The sequence below is a fragment of the Engystomops pustulosus genome, chromosome 2 (assembly GCF_040894005.1).
Source record: "Engystomops pustulosus chromosome 2, aEngPut4.maternal, whole genome shotgun sequence".
NCBI lineage: Eukaryota > Metazoa > Chordata > Amphibia > Anura > Leptodactylidae > Engystomops > Engystomops pustulosus.
Window position 1 is genome coordinate 227,458,201 of NC_092412.1, and position 19,701 is coordinate 227,477,901.

Genomic DNA, 19,701 nt, shown 5'->3' on the forward strand with positions numbered 1-19,701 from the left:
CAGAAACTGCAGGGAGAGCGCCAATTCAGATGCCCATATCTTGAAGAAATTGGATAGTGGCAACACCGTTAAAGGGATATTCTCATCTGGGCACGGACCTTTAAAGGAAATCCACCATTTGCTTTTATGCATTATGAAGCAAACATACCTTGAGAATGCTGTAGCTACACTGATACAGAAACATATCTTGTTTAATCCCTGACCTGAGTGGGTTTTTTTTTTAAACAATTATAAAATTATGATAATTAAGCTCTGTAGCTCTTGTGCCTGGCTCCAGCGCTTCTCCTCTCAAATTAGTTAAGCACTGCATCAGAGAATGATGTAATCACTGTGTTATCGCTGAGAGGCAGAAGTAATCAATCACTGCACCATCCCCCAGCTGCTGTGTATGAGTCATCCAGCTCAGGTTTATTAGTCATGTCTGGACATCGCAGACAGCTCCGTGCATTATGTTTATGTACTGCAAGCAGCATGTGATCCAGCTTTCCCAGGGTCCTGAATGTTATAATGTTTTTTTTTTTTGTTTTTTTTTTTCAGCAAAACCACTAAGCTCAGGGATTAAACAAGATATTTCTGAATCAGAATAGCTACAGCATTCTCAAGGTATGTTTGGTTCACAATGCAAAAGCGAATGATAGATTTCCTTTAACATAATTCATCTACCATATACAAAAAAAAAAACAAAAAACAACCTGTGTTAAGATAATTTCTCGCAAATGTAGCGATATGGTCCTTTAGAAATGAAGTTGTCCTTGGATATGACCACCGCTGCTGGAGTAATTAAACAAATAGCTGCATATCCCACATCCGTCCCGTGGTAATGAACACTGAATCCAGGTGGTTGGGCACCTCAGTAGCGCTTGCCTGGCCACTGCTACCAGAGGGCGGGGGTGATCATATGCAAGGATAACTATCTAGTTTCTAAGGGGCAACATAACCACATTTATGGGAAATTATCTTCACATAGGTTAAACAAAAAAAAAAAAAAAACCATGTGAATGAAGAAATGTATTTATATGGCAGATTCATTAAATGTGAATGTCCAGAGGAGAACACCCTTTTAAGACTACATATTCTACCAAACACCCACTTCCTGCCAACAGGTCACTCAGAAGTGCCGTGACCAGCACTGTCCCCCCCCCCCCCACTCATCCTAACTCAGCGCAGGTGACTGAACGATAGTACATTATAGTTTAAAGGGAACCTGTCACCAGGAGACCCATTTTTAGCACTCCCCCAGTCCCCACAGAGCATAGTACATACACTGCCAAAGTGTTTTTGTATTAAAAATAGGTTTTACAGAAAAAAAAAAAAAAATGTTATATTGTACCTAGCATGTGCTGTGTGACTAGGCAGTTGCCCAATGGGAGGGGCTGGAAAGGAGCAGTTTCCCCCCCACCCTTGGGAAACATGTGACTTTTTCAAATATATGAATAACTTCCCACACTCGGGATTGGCTGTAGAGGAGCAGGGGGCGTCGCTAAGCCAAATGATGGGTGTTTTCATATATTTGAAAAGGTCACATGTAGTAGCTGTTCCCCAAGGGTGGGGGGGGGGGGAACTGCTCCTTTCCAGCCCCTCCCTTTTGGCAACTGCCTAGTCACACAGCAGATGCTAATGAAAGGTACAATATAACATATCTTTTTTTCTGTAAAACCAATTTACAAAAACACTTTGGCAGTGTATGTACTATGCTCTGTGGGGACTGGGGGAGTGCTAAAAATGGGTCTCCTGGTGACAGGTTCCCTTTAACCTCTCCCCCCTCATCACCTCTTCACTTGGAGCTGCAAGAAGTGAAATCTGGCAGCTCAGAAACCAATAACTTTTTTTTATCCTTTAGAACGGCCCAATTTAAATGAAAATAAGCTTTATCATTTATGCAAATGAGCCTGTGGCACCGTGATGTAGGCGCGCCAACCAGCTGGGGGCGCACTTAAATTACTCATCAGTGAAGCCAAGGTGAGAATAAGCATCTACCATCGTTTTTTTTTTTAATAGTAGATGTCCTTTGATGGTATCCAATTTGGTAGGCCTTACATTTCAGTCCCGACACCTCTTCCTCCTGCTCAGTGTGGGTGCAAGCTTCTGCTGCCCAACCATGCCGAAATGTGTGTGCTCTCATCATACACAAAGCAGAAGTTAACATTTGGGGAACACCAAGGAAATCAATATGTGGTGGATCGACACAACAGAATTCAAAATATTAACTTTTTGAAAATTCCATTGTGTATTATGAAGTTCTGCAGCAGCTGAGATAAGGCTTCAGTTTTTATAACTTTGAGTAGGGAACGGTGCCCAAATTTTTAGTTTCGCCTGTTGGGTAAATTATTATACCAAACAGCCCTGTCATGATCAGGGCAGTTTTAAGATCAACTAGGGAATATTTTAGGGAGCAGGAGCTCGTTTTTGTTTCTGAATTGTTTATGCTGCCGCACAAACAAAAGGGGCCCAATAAGGCTCTGTCACCCAGGGGCCTACTGAAACCTGGAGCAGACACTGGTCACGGTATCCATGAAGTTACAGCACATATTCACAAAGGTCAACAACATAAATCTGGACATTTTCTAACTCTCACAGCAAAACTTTTTTAAAAAACCACAGAAGGAAGGAACAAGAGGTAATAATCACAGTTTTCTTATTGGCAAGAGAAAGGGCAGCGGCTGCCAGAGACTCCAATGCCCTAATATTACATAATCCTCACTTATCCTATAGATACTCTGGATCATGTCCAACGTGTACACAATATCTATGACAAGGTCCAAGCTGACATTGAGACCAAACTTCAAAAAACACAATATATTAGACAGTTTTCACTGTAGGAGGTTTGGCTAAGAGGTGATCCCCATGAAACTAGCAGCCCCCTCAGACAGGGTATGAAATGTCCCTTCTAAAATTCCCCCCTATGCGAGAAGTCACCTGTAGAGACGACCGGGATAGCTTTATAAGTTTGGGTGCGGGTGCGTCCCGGACACATTGCCGGCTGTGCAGACAATCTGCAATTTGATGCCCGTAAAAACTAGCGGTGGCTGTGATTGGCCAAGGAAGGCACTTCTGGTCACGACAGCCATGGTTATTCGTCAGGGGTTTCAATTTGCTGGATTTGCTGCAAATATGTCCGGGCCTCACGGGACGCACAAGAACTTGCAAAGTCAGGTGAAAATGAGCGAGTCATCTTTTTCCAAAGATGAGTCAGGCTCAGCGGCTAAAGCTGGAGCGTCACTTACGATCAGGCTGGTTCTAGAATGAGATTAAAGACGAGAATTTTCAAACTATATCAGACTGACACGACAACGGATCATCGCCACCTGACGAAGCTACAGAGGGGATGTTGCGAGCCCTCTTCATACCCGCACCAGGACATTGCTACATTCTGTGGTAAGGGGTTAATGGAATAAAAGTAGATGACATGTTCCCTTTAAAGAGGACCTGTCACCCCGAAAATGACCCCAACAAAATGTGCCCCCCCCATACTCCTCACCCCTGCCCCTTTCTCCCCAGACAGTTTTTAAAAAAATTTATTTGTGGTAAATTGCTTTAAAGCGATCCACCCTCTTACTAAATAAGAGGTCGGATTCTCCTATCTTGTGCCCGGGCAGTCGGCCTTATTCATTAGGGGGGCGGCAGAAACACCCCCTCCTGCGGAGACCTGTAGGAGAAGTCGGCAGCATCGCATGTATTGCGTAATTGCTGTCAGCTCTCTGAGATGCGGCCGCGCCGCACTGACAGCGGCTGCAGACTTTCTCCTAAACATTGCGGGGGCGGCCGCGCTGCACTAACAGCAGCTGCGGCTGTGCCATGCTTACATTCATCGCCGAATCTCGGAGAGCCGGCAGCGATTACTCAATACATGTGATGCTGCCGGCTTCTCCTACAGGTCTCCGCAGACAGGGGGCGTGTCAGCCGGCCCCCTAATGAATAAGGCCGACTGCCCGGGCACAAGATAGGAGAATCCGACCTCTTATTTAGTAAGAGGTCGGATCTTTTTAAAGCAATTTACCACAAATAAATTAAAAAAAAAAAAAAACTGGGGAGAAAGGGGCTGGTGTGAAAGGGGCATTTTGCGGGGGTCATTTTTGGGGTGACAGGTCCTCTTTAAGGAAAGGGAATTATCTTTCTTTGCATATATGAGGCCTGAGAGCGAGGCTCCTGCTTCAGCCAGTTGCCTTACAGCCAGACAGTGCGGAGGCGGCTCACGGCCAGGCTCCTGGGACATGGAGAGAAGACATCTTTATTCATATTATCGAGGTAATGACAGCAGCTCCCTACTTCTTGGTAAACCATCTGCTCCCTGCCGACTTGGATCTGATGGAAGAGAATATAGCTGTATAGCATAGCATTAGATAGGGGTGTGCGATTATTGAGAATTGGATTTGATTGTGAGCTCCCCGTTGACATTGCGGCACAGTCTTTGTTGCGGTCATCGATGTGTGATTGGACCTCACAGACCTTACCAAGAAATATATGAACAAGGTCTTAGAGTAGCTTCAACATCAGCTTTCTATGCAAGTAGCCATAAAGGATGACACAGATTGCCAAAACACTAGTTATTTGTGACCTAAATAATGGAGAAAATCATTCATTAACCACCATTATCACTCAGCGCCATAGAGACTACAGCACCAAATATTACTGTGCAGAGCACAAGATCACAGCCTTGTGACAGATACCAATCAGATCAGCGGACACAATTTTTCAAGCCAAAATGTCACCTTTTTGTGGGGTCCCAGACAGGATTTGAGGTCTGCAAACTGTGGGGAGTTATGATGCTAATAAAATGTCTTGGAGATTTTTTTTTTTAGATAGAAGTCAAATAGAATCAAAAAAGTGCAAATGATCATGGAGAAACTTATTAAAAACAAAACCAAAAAAAAAAGAAACACTCTGTAGAGCAAAGAAATGGGAAAGCGAGCAACATGCACAGACATTCCTGACAAAGTGATCAGACGGCGCCATATGCAACAAGACGGAGCACATCCTGTACTGAGCAGCCGCATACAGTATTACTGGGGGCTCACCTTGCTCTTGTGCAGTTGTGGGAGGCGGCGGGGGCTCCTCTGTTGGATTAGGGGCAGGTGCAGCAGGGGGAGTAGCAGCAGCAGCAGGGGCCGGAGTCGTGGTGGAAGCAGCAGCTGCGGCAGCGTTAGCAGCTTCATTCGCCATAGATCTGGTTATCCTCCCTTTCCTCCGGCCCTGGCTGTTCGCAGTTTTACGTCCCTTCGGAGTGGATTGTTCCCTTTCTTCGTTGTCTTCTGCTGCAACAGCAGCTTCAATCTTTTCTTTGGGGTTTTCCCTAATGTTATAAGAGGAACAAGCAAATTAATTATCGCTGGCAGATCCACAGGGTATCCAAAGCCAATATTAGAAATTTTTTTTGGGGGGGGGAATGAATCTTCTCCATTTTGGAATGAAGAATATTACAACAGTACGACTTTTGAAATCCTCAAATCCTGTTACACGGCAAAAATCTGTACATGTATTGTAAGCCTTATGTGCAAATTTAAAGCAAACCCATCACCATGAGTCTTAAATTTTAGCTAATGGAGGTTCCTATATCCTATGCTATGGCAATAAAAAAAAAAGCCTTTGGCAGCATTCTGAATACTGCCACTACTTTATAAAACTTTATTTCACATTACCTGGCTCCCTGCCAGCAACCTGTGGAGAGTCCCTTGGCAGCGGCAGACTGTGTGCTTATGTTTTAGTCTCCTCATGCTTTGGGAATGGGGATGGTGTGGTGGAGAGGAATAATGCATGAGACAGACAGACAGGCTGCTGCAGCTGCACCCCCACCCTTCATCCAGGACTAAAACACTCTTGAAAGAGAACCAGGTAATGCGAAATAAAGTTTACTTAAGTAGTGGCAGTATTCAGAAAGCTTACAGGGGATTTTTTCAAATCAGCATAGCATAGGCTATTGGAACCTATCATCCTGGTAACAGGCTCACTTTAAAAGGGACCAGATTTTATTACCATCCCCCTCATGTATGGTATAATACATTCTTTCTATAATTCCATCTTTTACATTAAACCTTACCCGTTTAAAAAAAATCTCCCCCCATTTAAAGTCACATGAATATGAGCAGAGAGTCATATTTGACCAAGATCGGTCACATTTAGAGACTGCAGAGGGAGTGTTACTTCAAATGCTCCCATCTTTGTTTCTATGGTGCCATATAAAAGAAGAATCTTGTGCTTTGTGGTTCAATGAGATACAGAACCAGAGATACAGATGAGCATCTATGAATTTTGTCTATTTGCAGCTCTCTTTTCCAACTATGTCTACCGTCTACATCTCTGGTTCTGTGGATCATAGAACCACAAGCCTGATACAATTTTTAAGACTATTCTTATCTATAATATTACACCAACAACAGATTTCTATAGCTTATAAAAGATATGGGTGTCTGAAGTGACAGCTCCTTCTCAGCTCATTTGGGGGTTTGGTATTGGTCTGATAGTCCGGGTAAGAGCATTCCTGAGAATGGGTGCAGCTCGGGAGAAGTCCTGGAGACATGCAAGAGGTTAAATTTAAGGTAGGGATCAATCTCAGATCACTGGCAGATCGAAGAGCACGGGTTGGGCGGTAGACAGAGACGACAGAGGAGAGGTGGGAAGGTGCAGCATTATGCAGAGCTTTGTGGATTAATATTTTAAACTGTATTCAGAAGAGATGGGCAACCAGTGCAGTGATTGGCACAAACTGGAGGGATCCTTGTAGTGTTTGGTCTGAAAGACGAGCCTGGCTGATGCATTAAGAATAGATTGTAGAGGAGAGAGTATAGTGAGTGGAAGACCAAAAAGTAGGGAGTTACAGTAGTCTAGATGAGAGTGAATCAGTGCAACAATTAGCATTTTAGGGGTTTGAATTGTAAGAAATGGGCAGGTTCAGAAATCGCATGCGCCAAGAGCAAGCAAGAGATTGAGTATGCAAAAGAGAAGTCAGAGTCCAGCACAACCCCGGGACAGTGGCCATCACATAAAGAGGGAGTTCTACAAAGGACCCGTCATACCCTACCTGAGGGGACTATTGGTTTAATGGAATAAAATCTATTTGCCTGTATTCAGTGCCATTTACACAAGGCAATAACCATTAGTAAGAGGAGAGAAGAACTACAAAACTTGTACTTTAGTGGGATCCATAAGGAACCATTCATTGTACAATGGATTCAGAACAGGGAGAGGAATTTTGTGATGAATGAAACGCAAAACTGTCGGGAGCTTCAAATACATAAAAAGACAACAGACAACCAAGAGGGAAAGTAAACCACTCACTTAAACTCCTCCTTGTCTTCCTTCTCCTCCTCATCCCTTCGCTCGTCTTCTTTTTTCTCATTTTTTTCAGATTTCTCCTCTTCTATTTTTTCAGATTCCTTTTCTTCTTGGGAAGGACGTGCAAGCTGTTGCTATACAGGACAAGGGAGAAAATAGCGGTGAAGAGAAGGTATATTATTTTTACACCCTCTGGGGCAGATAAAGGTGGAAAAACAAATTACAGACAACCACTTTGAGGAAAGATTAAAAGTTGCTCTGTAACTACCTAGAGCTTTGTCCAAAGGAAACATTTTTTTAAACTGAAATCAACTCCTAAAATAAGACCTGGAATAGAAAAGGGCAGGAACAGGACCTGCTCTGCAGTATGTGGCGCTGGAAACCACTGCTGTGAGTATGAGCCCATAGAAAAGCCTTTATCCCTGTGCTAGCCTTTAAAAGGACATCCATCACCAGATCAAGGACTGTAAACCAAGCACATACTGGTATGTGCCCCCTCTGGCAGGATCTGCTGTTCTTTTGGCTTCTTATGCCCATGTTATTAAGAAAAAAGGGCTTTAAAAATTATGCAAATGAGCCAGAGCTATGGAGCCTGGAGCCCCTCAGGCTCATTTGCATAACTGTAAAAGCCTGTTTTTAAAAAAAAAAAAAACCCAGGGTAAAAGAAGAGAAGATCCTGCCAGAGGGGGCACACACCAGTATATCAGTGTGCTTGGTTTACAATCCTTTATCTGGTGATAGATGTCCTTTAAATCAATGGATATCATATGGACAAAAACATGGGCCGTGTGCAAGAGGGCCAAGGATGGATAAACAGCCCTTATCAGGCAGATAATAAACACGCCAGCAGATGGCAGCAGTAAACTACTCCTAAAGATAAGGCCACATTCACAGTTCATCATAGAAATAGTGAAGAAAACAAGAACTGTGCAAGTGCAATGGACAGATAACCTCGTAGACCTACACGTACACCCGCAGCTGCCTATAGACCCATCACATGAATGACCTATGCTTTCATAGGGGGCGGGGGAGAAACAACAACACACAACTATAACCCTAATCGACACCAATGTATCAGCACCCATATGTTGAAATGTTGATGATCCCCAGGCACAAGTGTAGGGTGACACAAGGCGAGGACTGGCCTGAAAACAGGTCATATAGGGGAAGTAAATATAGTTTCAGACAAACGCATTGTAACCAAGTATTATTGCATATATTAAGAAGACATTATCCCACAACCTGTGCTTTAAGACTAGCAGTAGCCTGAAGAAACCAAGAAAAAGCTGCTATAACAATCAGATCTATGGTGAAACTAGGTCACTGTAAAATCTGTACATATAATAAAACATCTTTAAGAGGCTTAAACCCAAGTGCCGCTGTCGCCATCATGTGACCCCGTCTGGATTGCTGATCCAGAAATTAACTCATACACCAGGTATGTAACGCACTAAAGCAGATTACACCCACGACCTCCTTCATTCCGGTGACACCTGCTTCCATAGACACTGCCCTGACAGCTGCTGAGTGTAAGTGATCAGACCCTGGCGACACGAGAATACACGCTTTATCCTCCGGCTTCTTTCGGAGCGGTTACAAACCAGAATCTAAGCTCTCGCTTATTCCAAAATCCTCCTACAAACCTCCCCCCCTGGACCTCCGCACGCACCTGCACGTTCATCTGTTCCCGCAGAATCTTCCCCGTCACCTTTGCAGAAGGTTGATCTTTGCCCTGGGGTGAATCTCAGTGGGATGACATTCAGGAGGGGGCACAACAGCGGAGGCATCACTATACTCCGCGGAAAAGTTGCCTGACCCGGCAGCATGTTTATTCCAGGAAATTGTGTCATCCTGCCACTTAAGCTGCCTACAGAAGAGTTGCCCATCTCACATGCAAGCTGCTAATCTCACAGGGGTTACTCAAGGTAATCCCGACTGTACTGGGCTTGATTGGCTGCAACAGCGGCAGAGCCAGTTTCTGTTTAGTCAGATTGCAGCGCCCGGCCACCTGCTACACACACACACACACACACAAATGCTATATGTACTGACCATGCCGGCATGGGAGAGAAAGACCACTTATAGTCTATTCTACAACATTATCTTTCGGGATTCCAATTCTAAACCCTATTACTTACTGCCTTATGTGGGGGTTTCCCTTTTAGGGTTATTAAAGGGGGGGGGGCCCATTTTCATTCCTACCCAATCAGATAATTAGAACCAATTTGATCATCAGGGACCTCCGGCAATCACAGGGAGGGACTCCCATTGATCACAAGAACTGGGGATTCATTCCCAGTAATTTTTGTTGAACACACAGTGGGCTCAGAAATCTCCGAAGCTCACAGACAGTGAAAAGAAGTGTTGGAAATAGCCCAGTGATACGATCACCAATTTTCACCACTCCCATAGTAATGAATGGGACGGCAAAGCGCATGTTCAACCTGCAGCAGAGGAACGTGACCCCAGTTCTCATGATCGGCAGTCAGTCCCACATAAATCTGATATAGTTATCCCCATCCTGTGGATAGGGGGATAACATGCAAACTTGGTACATAACCTTTAAAAACACAATATTTGACACTTCTCCATAACCAACAATGCAATAAGCCACAATGCACGTCAAAAGGGGCAAATTGACTGCCCTCTACCAGCTCTCAGACTCTGCCTATGTCCATATACACTATTTGGACAATAGTGGGGACAACTCCACTCAGTCCAGTTCAACACAATCACAATCATCAAAATGCCAAACTTTGATAACAATTCTTCAAAAAAAGAATCCAACAAGTTAAAACGGAATTAGTCGTAAGAGGTTTTACCCTTGCACTACAAGGTTATGTGCACATTACAGTATGGGGGTGGCACAATTTGGCCGTACAAAGTACAGCTAGCTCATGCCACGAATTATAGAGCATGTACTAACCCTCCCTTCCCCCCATATTGTTGCACACCGTCCGTTATTTATGGAGACAGGAGGGGGTGAGGAGCGTTCAGCTCCTTGACCATGACCCTTGTTACCCTTAAAGGAAACCTACCACTTAAAAAATGAAGATCTAACACACAAATACATTGCACCAGCTCAGGGTGAGCTGGTGCCGGAGCATATTTTCATTAAAGAAACCCCCGATTGCTTTATTAAAGTGTTTTATACTTTATATTACAAGCCCCCTTTGGCACACCATATTACTGCTTGGCGCACCATGCACGCCGCTGTGCTTGCGGCTTATTCGGAAGCGCCGGAGAGCCGGTGATGTCACCGAGCTCTCGGGCACACTCGCAACTGCGCAACTTGGCGTGCGAAGCCGGCCGTGCGAAGTTGCGCAGGCGCGAGTGTGCCCAAGAGCTCAGTGACATCACCGGCTCTCCGGCACTTCCGAATCGGCCTCAAGCACGGTCACGCGTATGGTGCGCCGAGCAGTAATATGTTGTGCCGAAGGGGGGGTTGTAATATAAAGTATAAAGCACTTTAAAAACGGGGGTTTCTTTAATTAATGAAAATATCCTCTGGCACCAGCTCACCCTGAGCTGGTGCAATGTATTTGTGGGTTAGAACTGCCATTTTTAAGTGGTAGGTTTCCTTTTAAGTCAGAGTGGATCCACAAATTCATCTGGCAAGGACCGGTTTGCACATTTGGGTGCTTACATGGAGATTTGGGGAAGTTTTCAACAAATAAAAGTGCATTTAATGGACAACTGCAAGGAAAGATGTATCCAATCCACAGGATAGGGGGTAAGTGTGGGACAACCCCTTTTATTGAAAGAAATGCAAAAGCATTTTGTCTTAAAGAAAGCGGCTTAAGACACTGGTTTATGGTAAATACATACCTGGTTTCCCTGGTTTCTGCCTCTTCTCTTTCCATAGTTTCTTCTTACAAGGGCTTTATAGTTTTCGTTCTTCTTTGTTAAATAATAATATAAAACACAGTCTGCAACGTTCTAAAAATAAAATGAAATCAAGTAAAAAGGAGAAAGTTCTCACCACCAGCCAAAAATGCAAAGCAATGTATATAATATGAAAACATAAAGGTCGATTTGCAATAGAAGTCTCTTCGGGTATGATGTGCCTAAGGTACCAAGCTCTGAACCAAAATGTATGGCAATTTCGGAATTTTCAGAAATGGGCATAGGTCTCTCAATGTTTGAGTAGCCTTTCAATATTTTTTTTATGTGAGAAGAGGGAAAAATAGTAAAAAATAGCTAAATATTTTAATCTATTTTTTTTATATATCCAAATGCACTTTGCAGAGGTGCTCCACTCAATGTGTGACGTTAATAATTTGGAATGGCGTTATTCTTGTACTAATAGGTTTTCCCATTTACAGTACATGCTTTAGGCTACATTCACACGGCCACCTTATATACATCCCCCATAGGCTATCAATGGGCGCACAGAGCAGTGTGCAGCACCGTACCCAGGGAAAAGATAGGACATGTCCTATGTTTTCGCGTATTATGGGGCCGTGAGCCATGTATCTCTATGGTGAGGGGTGGGGGCGAGCAGTGCTCACCCCATCCTCCTCTCCCGTGCACACGTGTGTGAATGCAGCCTTACATACAGAGAAAAATATTTGGAAATCAACCATTTTTCAAATAAGTACTGTAGGTCAAACTTATTAAGTTATAGAAATATTCATAATAAAAGTTAGGTGTATTCCTATGATACCCGGTATGTTCTTTCCCCAAATGATCATCCAACATGGCTCATACTGAGACACCAAAGTATATGCGAGGTGAATTATGGACATATCCTGAGTACAATAAAAGAAGCCTTGTATAGAGACATACCTTCCTTTCTAGACAAGCTGCAATGAGTCCAAAGTTTTTAGGATGTTGAACAAATCTATAGAATACAAAAGAAAAATTATGTTAAAAGTGTATAAAAAAAAACAAAAAACAAAAAAAAACACAACCACCAGCAGATATATAGCAATTGATATAAATTAAAAGGGGTTTTCCCAAATATCAATTGCTTGTTTTCAGGATTGGTATCAATGTAAATAGGTGCATCGTCTAAGACCAGGCGGCTGCAGTGATCAGCTGAAAACAAGAGCTAGTTAAGGGGAAATAACGCCAAAAGCAGACAGCGCTACATAATGTACAGTGGCTCATCCAGGTTACTGCAGGTAAGTTAATCATTAAATCTTCCATCAAATTCCATCATGATAAACCAGGGACAGTTACTTATCGTTCCAGGGACTGACTCTGATAATCATCCATTTGTTATCCTAATATCCCCTCCATATGTCTCTCAACTAATCACCCTATACTGTCCCACACGTAACCACCGTTCCTCACAGGACCTTAAACTTCATTCTATTACCTCCTCCTGCTCTTCTCACAGCCATATCCAGGTCTTCTCCCATAATATGGAACTCTCTCCAACAATGTGTGAGAGTGTCCCCCCTCCTTCAAACGGAACCCAAAACCCCACTTGTTAAGGATCACCTACAATACACAATAACGACTCATGTCTCCATCCACCCTCCCATATAGATTGCAGGCCCTCACAGTCTGCTCACAATTTGCTCAAATAAGAAAAAAAAAAAAAAGTCGAATAAACATCGGAAAAGCTTTCCAATATGGAAAAGTAGACATGGCCCCTATGATGTGAGAAGCAGCAATAGTAAGACCACTTGCCTCAAAAAATACGCCTTTGACCCAATCCGTCCATCATATTACAAATAATGCAGAAAAATATATAAAGAAATACTTGTTTTACATAATATCAGCCATGTCCCCATACATGCTGCCAATGCGGGCAGATTTTGATATGTAATAAAGCAAAGAACAGTGTAACCTCTCTCATTACAAAAGTAAAGGACTTATTTTGCGGTTTCTGTATGACTATTGCATTGTTTCCTGTTCTTGAAACAGCGTCTACATCACTGTACCATAAAGGGCCGTGTGCATTGCAGGAACAAAATATGCAAATAAGTTTTCCCGGCTGGGAAAATAAAACATCATTTTCACTAATGACAGGTTGCACCTTTGTGCTCCTTCACAGGAACAGAGGTCACGGCCTGGTGAGCTGACATCAGTGGAGGTGGGAGGAGCTGTACAGGAGCACAAAGGTGAGGGCTGAGAGCAGAGGAGCGAGTAACACACACAAGTCACATGTTTTTTTTTTTTAAATGCATCCAAACCGAAACCCAACCACTGGGACTACACAGAGGATTCTGTCAGGGGTCAAGGCAAGTTATTACACACAATTGTATTGTAATGCAAATGCTTAGAGAAGGCAGAAAGACATATTTCCAATGCACGTGTGATGAGCTTCTGCAACCGGTCTTTAGTGAAAATGAGGTCCCTGGTGACCAGTTCCCTTTAACATGAAGCATGACTTTCAGGAAGCCTAATGGCAGGATACACCAGTATATCAATTCCAGAAGGAACAGAATTCCAACTGTAGACATCACTGTTTTGATCTGGTTATGTCTCTTTAGTACAGTGCAGGGAACTGGTTTGGCTGAGTAAGAGGCTTTTGACTAGCGTCTGGAAGTAAGAGTTCTCCTTACGGAGACTTTGCCAATCAAGGTTGCCTTGCAGGCCTGTGGAGACGACACATTCTTATCGTGATTGTAATTCAATAATAATAATGCAAAGATTATTACACAGAATAAAAAGTAAAAAAAAAAATATTTTTTTATTACTTTTCTTTAAATATTTCCTTTTCATGATCCGTCCAGACGTTCATGAACTGACGGTCCTTATAGACTTTCATTGGATCTTCCATCAGGCCGTTCATGTTGATAAACTTCACCCGTCGCTGCTCCGCATCGAACATCATGGGCGGAATGACGGAAAGCTGGCGCATTTGCTTTTCATTATTCTGGGGAAGTAGGAAAACAAAACATTTCACTTAATCCGATGTCCAACTCCAAGCTCCACAGCACTTTCCTACATTATACAGGAACTAGTAACGTTTTTACCATGCGTTTGTATAAACATACACAAATATCCTCATTTTAACAAACCCTCAAACATGCTGCGCGATGTGTGTACGAAGAGTTCTCTCTCTCTCTCTCAAAGAAGAGGATTGGGGCGACGGAATTGCAACATGTCCGATCCTTATCAAGTGGTCAGCCAACAAAAAAATTGGCACTTTGGGTCTATTTGCATCTAATGGGTATGGGGGTAAGGATAATCAGACATCATTTCAAGTACCAAATGCCTATGGATTTTGCAGTTGCTTGAAAGGTTGTATTTTTGTGTTAGGACTTGCAACCTCTCCTTTAAGGATGCCTAGCTACGGAAATGCCTCATCCATCCGTGTACATCCACAATTTGGCTATAGGAGGTCAAGTACATTTCCCAGAGAACCAAGCTAGACCTCCAGATGCATCCCAGAGTCCCCAAATCCTGCTACGACCAACTGATTGGTGGATACAAATAACCAATCAATTACTGTGTATCCCCCATTTAAAGGGTTTGGATAAATCTAGAGTGATTAATATGTTGCATGCAAGGCAAAGATATAAGAGGGTACAACAAATAACCGTGGGGGCCAAAAATTAAAAGCTCACAAAATTTTCACAAATGCATATAAAAACCATGGTATAGTAATACTCACTTGGCATACCAACAGAAGGAATTGAGTGTCCAGCAGCAATGATGTGGATTGAAGGTTTTAATTAAAAAAAACAAAAACTTAGCTTATGGAGTACTTGTATTATTACAGACAGAAATTATTAATATTTTTTTTTTTTAGAAAATAAACTCACCTCCTGCTCAGAAAGGCCATCAATGATTTCGGAGATCTCATGTTCACTTCTAGCAATGGTGGCAGACAGACCAGCTCCCCTCTGACCAACCCTTAAAACACGCCATAACAATACAATTAATATTGCCCGCAAATAAAGTACTAATGGTAAGAAGCAATGAGCCTAGGGACACGTGATTGGGTTTGGCTGCAGATTATTCTGCTGCGGCTACACAGGGAGAGAATTGGATGGGAATTAGATTGTTAATGTAAATTGTTGCTGTGGATTTAGGGTCCAGAACTCAACGTCTGCAATCCCACTAAATCGTAGATAAAACAGCAGCAGAAACCAGTCATTTTCACCATTAAGCAGCATATTAATAAATAGCCATTTCTCCCCTATAGTCCAGGAAAGTGAAATGGGACACAGTTTACCTCTGGAACCTCTCCTGCTGCTCGCGCTGCTTCCGGATTTCGGGGAACTGCTTCTCGTAGTACTCTCTGGTTTTGCTTTCCTTGGCTTTTCTGCGTGGGTTATTTTCTATCCGGTCTACTTTTTTTTCCCAGGCTTCCATTAGCTGGTCGTAACGCTGACAAATGTTCTGTTCCTAGAAGACAGGAGAGAAAGCACATCAAGTCCCTGCAACAAGCAGAATGACCATGAACTCAGACAATTGAATTCCGCAAACCAAAATATATTACACACATATATACACGGCCAGACTTGCTGGAGAGCAGGGTGGGCCTGCACTCCCTCCAGACCGTGCTCGTCTTGCGCTATCAAAACTGATAATTTGGGGTCATGTGATGACCGTTTAAAAAGGAGAACGGATCAGGGGTTAGGAGCCTGTGATAGCGGTGATCTACTTGTGCTGCACCAGTCTGTGTGGACTGCATTGTTTTGTATATGGTGCCAGGTATTGGGCTACAAAATTTGCTCATGGCTCTAGTTGAATGGCCAGCTACTACTACTGCTGTGTCGTTCTCTTCGATTGCAAGTAAATGGAATTATATGGTGACCCAGAAAAAGTTGTATGCAAAAGGAAGAGAAGAAAAAAAAAAAAAAACCCAAAGAAGGTAAAGCAATATGTAGACATGTTAGCACTTTACAAAAACCAAGTGGGTTTTGGGTTGTAGTTTGGGCACTGGGTCTCTACAAGGTTCGTCAGTCACAGGACAAGGCAATACTTGGTCAAAGGATTGAAGTAACTGCCAAAGTCAACAGGTAACCCCAGCCATGCGTAGTCAGGGCCAGCGAGGCTTACATCTTCCTAATTTGTCTGTGAAAAATCCTACAACAATCTTGCTTTATCCGGTTTTGTTATACGTTACCCTGCCGAGCCAAGAAACCATTTTTTCTTCTATTTGAACTATTACAGTACATATAGAAAATCTTAATTTATCGATTTGACGCCACACAGTCTCACCCCAAAATAAGCAATAGTCACTGCTGCCTGAAAGTCCAGGTCAATTTTTTCAGTTCTGGTCTGATCTACTATAAATGAAGAAGTCTTTGGATGTTAGATGTAACAATTTGTACTTTTGGTTTTTTCATGACATGTGACACTTAAACTTGATTGAATAACTATAATTTTTTTTTTATAATTTTTTTTTGGACAAAACTATAAATGTGGAAAAAAATGTGTCTATTTTTGGCTATTTCTCCCATTAAAAATGTTTTGACGAGCAGTCAAATTATATAAATCTTGACCAAAATGTGTTATAAATATGTATAGTGTCAATCTATCACCATTTACCAGGTTCAGAGGCAAAGACTGCATGTAATTTTGCAATCTGCCATCAGTTGACAGACTGGAGGGGGTTCACCTGAAATGGTAATGTCTCATGACCCACAGCACCTAGAAACTCAACTCTGGTCTGGTCTATTAAAGAGGAAAATCTCCCTTTTAATAAATTAGACATTTTTTTTAGGTAAACGAGAACCGGAGATATCCACTTTTAAAGTTACAGTCAGGAATTCAGATCTGTATTTAAAAAGAATTTTTTTTTACTATAAAATTTAACAGTGGATATCTACGCTTCTGTTTTATCTAGGAATGCAATCCTGAAATGACATCAGAAATGTATTTCTAGGTTCCACGGTTCAGGAAACATGACAGTTTAAAGTTTGACACCGCCATGAGGTATATACACACACACACACACACACACACACACACACACGGGGCATGTGGGCAGATAGGACACACATAGGCGTAGGGCATTCATGAAGGGGTTACAAACGCTTGCAGCGTCCCCTCGTACAGTAATTATACCCACCCTTTGCTTTCGAGCATGGTTTCTTCTCTTGAAAAACAGTATGAGCTTCTTCCTCATCACCTGGTTTCTGTAAAAGAGAACATTTAGAGAAAAAAAAAATTAGGTGGGTGCACAGGAAAGTCTTTCCCACCATTTGCAAAAAATTTTTCTGTGTGGGCTCAAACTTGATGTTAACACCATTTGCTAGAGAATCCCCCTACATCTCTAAACTTGAGAGCGAGACTTGTTTAACACCATTCTAGCCAAAAGATCACCTATTATTGGCTGCACCTCAGAACACTGGGTAATGGATAACCTAAAAACCCCAGGGACAGGCCGCACTATGCTTGACATGTATGCCTGTGGATGCATAGATATTAAGGTATTTATTACCCATTACATTCATTAGATCATCAGAATCTGATCAGATGGAGAGGAGAGGAGAGGGGTTTACAATGGACACCTACTACACAGAAACCTCTGCTTTTGGGCTTGAGGACTGCTGATCTGACATGGAATTTATTGCCCAAATGTATTCATTGGGGTTCCATGGACGCAAAGGTCAAGAGTGTCAGAATGAGGTCAAGAATGCTCAGACCATCAATATAACATTTCGGAGAACTATTAAATGTTTGACAGCTGTAAGCAACTGTTCTAGAGTTCATTACTCTTATACACACTTACCGGTAATGTACTACTGAATCAGATTCTGGTTATACATAGGTGAGAATTTACAGGAAAGGTCACTATTTTCTGGGCCATCATGATCGTAAAGTGATTTTTGTGCCAAGTATATGCATTGCAGTCATTTGGCTGAACACGGCTCTAAGAGTTTCACATTACGTGCAAAGAATTGTGAGAAATAAAATATAATAAAATATATGTCTAGATTAAAGGAACTGGTGTATACAGCCGGCTCTTTACACTGGGCGTGACATCTGTATAAAGACTCCTTAAAGGAAATCTACCATCAGAATCAAGCATGGATAAACCAGGAGCACTTACTCAAAAATCAACTTATAAATTTATGCTAATTAGCATGAAGGGCTCTGGGGCATTAATATTGTGGTTCATTAGCATGATTCTAAAAGTTTATTTTAGAAGGAAGGAGGCCATGGATAACAAATATAAGAAAATAACAGAGTCATGGTGAATGGATCTATGAGTAAGAGTGTCTGGTTTATCATGATGGATTTTGATGGTTGATTTCGTTTAATGTATTCTGTGGATTGCAAATTTCCAAGGCAATCGCAACCTTGCATGACTAAGGAAATCAATGTACTGTACAATACAATAGTACTTTAGTGATCCGCTGAGGGAAATGGTTTTGTGCATAGTGTATCAGTAGTTGTTACACACAGTTGTTACACAGGTGTAACATTACAGTTACATACATGGACTACAAGAGGCGCATTCTTACATGTTGCAAACAAACAGTTTCAGGACAGTACAGGTGGTCCCCTAGTTAAAGACTAGTTAAAGACCTCTGCCCCCTGTGACCTCTGGTGAAGCTCTCTGGATGCTTTACTACAGTCCCAGACTGCAATAATCAGCTGTAAGGTGTCTAATGAAGCTTTATTGATAATCCTTGTTTATCATCACAGCAAAAAATTTTGAAATTCCAATTGTCACTGGGGCAAAAAAGAATTTTGTCTGGATCTACAACGATAAAATATACAGTTCCGACTTACATACAAATTCAACTTAAGAACAAACCTATGGAACCTATCTTGTACGTAACCCGGGAACTACCTGTACAGGTTAAAAAGGCCAAACTACATTACATAAGGAGAAACAATTACAGTACAGAATACAATAGTAGCATTAAAAAAAATAGACACTAGAGACGCATGCACAAGGATTACTACTACCACTACTAGAGAGATGCATAAAGATTACTACTGTAGGGGTGCCACACCGCTAACTGTGATTGGGGTAAACCGTGGTGTGCTGCTATTGGTTTGGCAAAAGAGACACTGCCAAGTACAGGCAGTCCCCGGGTTACGTACAAGAAAGGTTCTGTTGGTTTGTTCTTTAGTTGAATTTGTATGCAAGTCGGAACTGTATACTTTATTGTATTGTAACCCTAGCCAGAATTTTTTTGGTCTCTGTGACTTTTAAAAATGTTGGGTTGTCATAAGAACCAGGATTAACAATAAAGCTTCATTACAGACACCTGTGATAACTGTTATAGCTGTTTATTGTAGCCCAAGGCTAAAGTACAGTAATTTACCAACACCCAGAGGTCCGTTTGTAACTAGGGGTTGTCTGTAAGTCAGTTGTTCTTAAGTAGGGGACCGCCAGCACTGGCATTTATGCTGCCTGGTGCTGGCTACCACTGAATCCGTGGTACGACTTTCCTCTTGACTTGCAGTAAGACACTGGTTGAGATCATTTGCATTTTAGGTGCTCCGGTGACACCTTAACTGGTGCTTTCGGCTGCTAGGTTGCAGGTCAAGTCATGCGACGTG

The 19,701-nt window shown here is 42.4% G+C and overlaps 1 protein-coding gene across 8 annotated transcripts in view; it reads right to left on the bottom strand.

The window, feature by feature from the left end:
• Positions 1-19,701, bottom strand: part of NCOR1 (nuclear receptor corepressor 1) — an 82,597-nt gene that overhangs the window by 31,526 nt on the left and 31,370 nt on the right. For 5 of the 8 annotated variants that reach the window (XM_072138393.1, XM_072138396.1, XM_072138395.1 and 2 more), the window contains exons 9-16: positions 17,252-17,318; positions 15,407-15,579; positions 14,994-15,084; positions 13,923-14,101; positions 12,058-12,112; positions 11,098-11,208; positions 7,273-7,403; positions 5,016-5,290 (exon numbers count right to left, since the gene is read on the bottom strand). In XM_072138393.1, coding sequence (XP_071994494.1) covers positions 5,016-5,290; positions 7,273-7,403; positions 11,098-11,208; positions 12,058-12,112; positions 13,923-14,101; positions 14,994-15,084; positions 15,407-15,579; positions 17,252-17,318 — 1,082 coding nt within the window. Of the gene's footprint in view, positions 1-5,015; positions 5,291-7,272; positions 7,404-8,938; positions 9,094-11,097; positions 11,209-12,057; positions 12,113-13,922; positions 14,102-14,842; positions 14,972-14,993; positions 15,085-15,406; positions 15,580-17,251; positions 17,319-19,701 lie in introns of those variants that run through there. The other 3 variants (XM_072138394.1, XM_072138398.1, XM_072138399.1) reach the window with 3 other exon arrangements.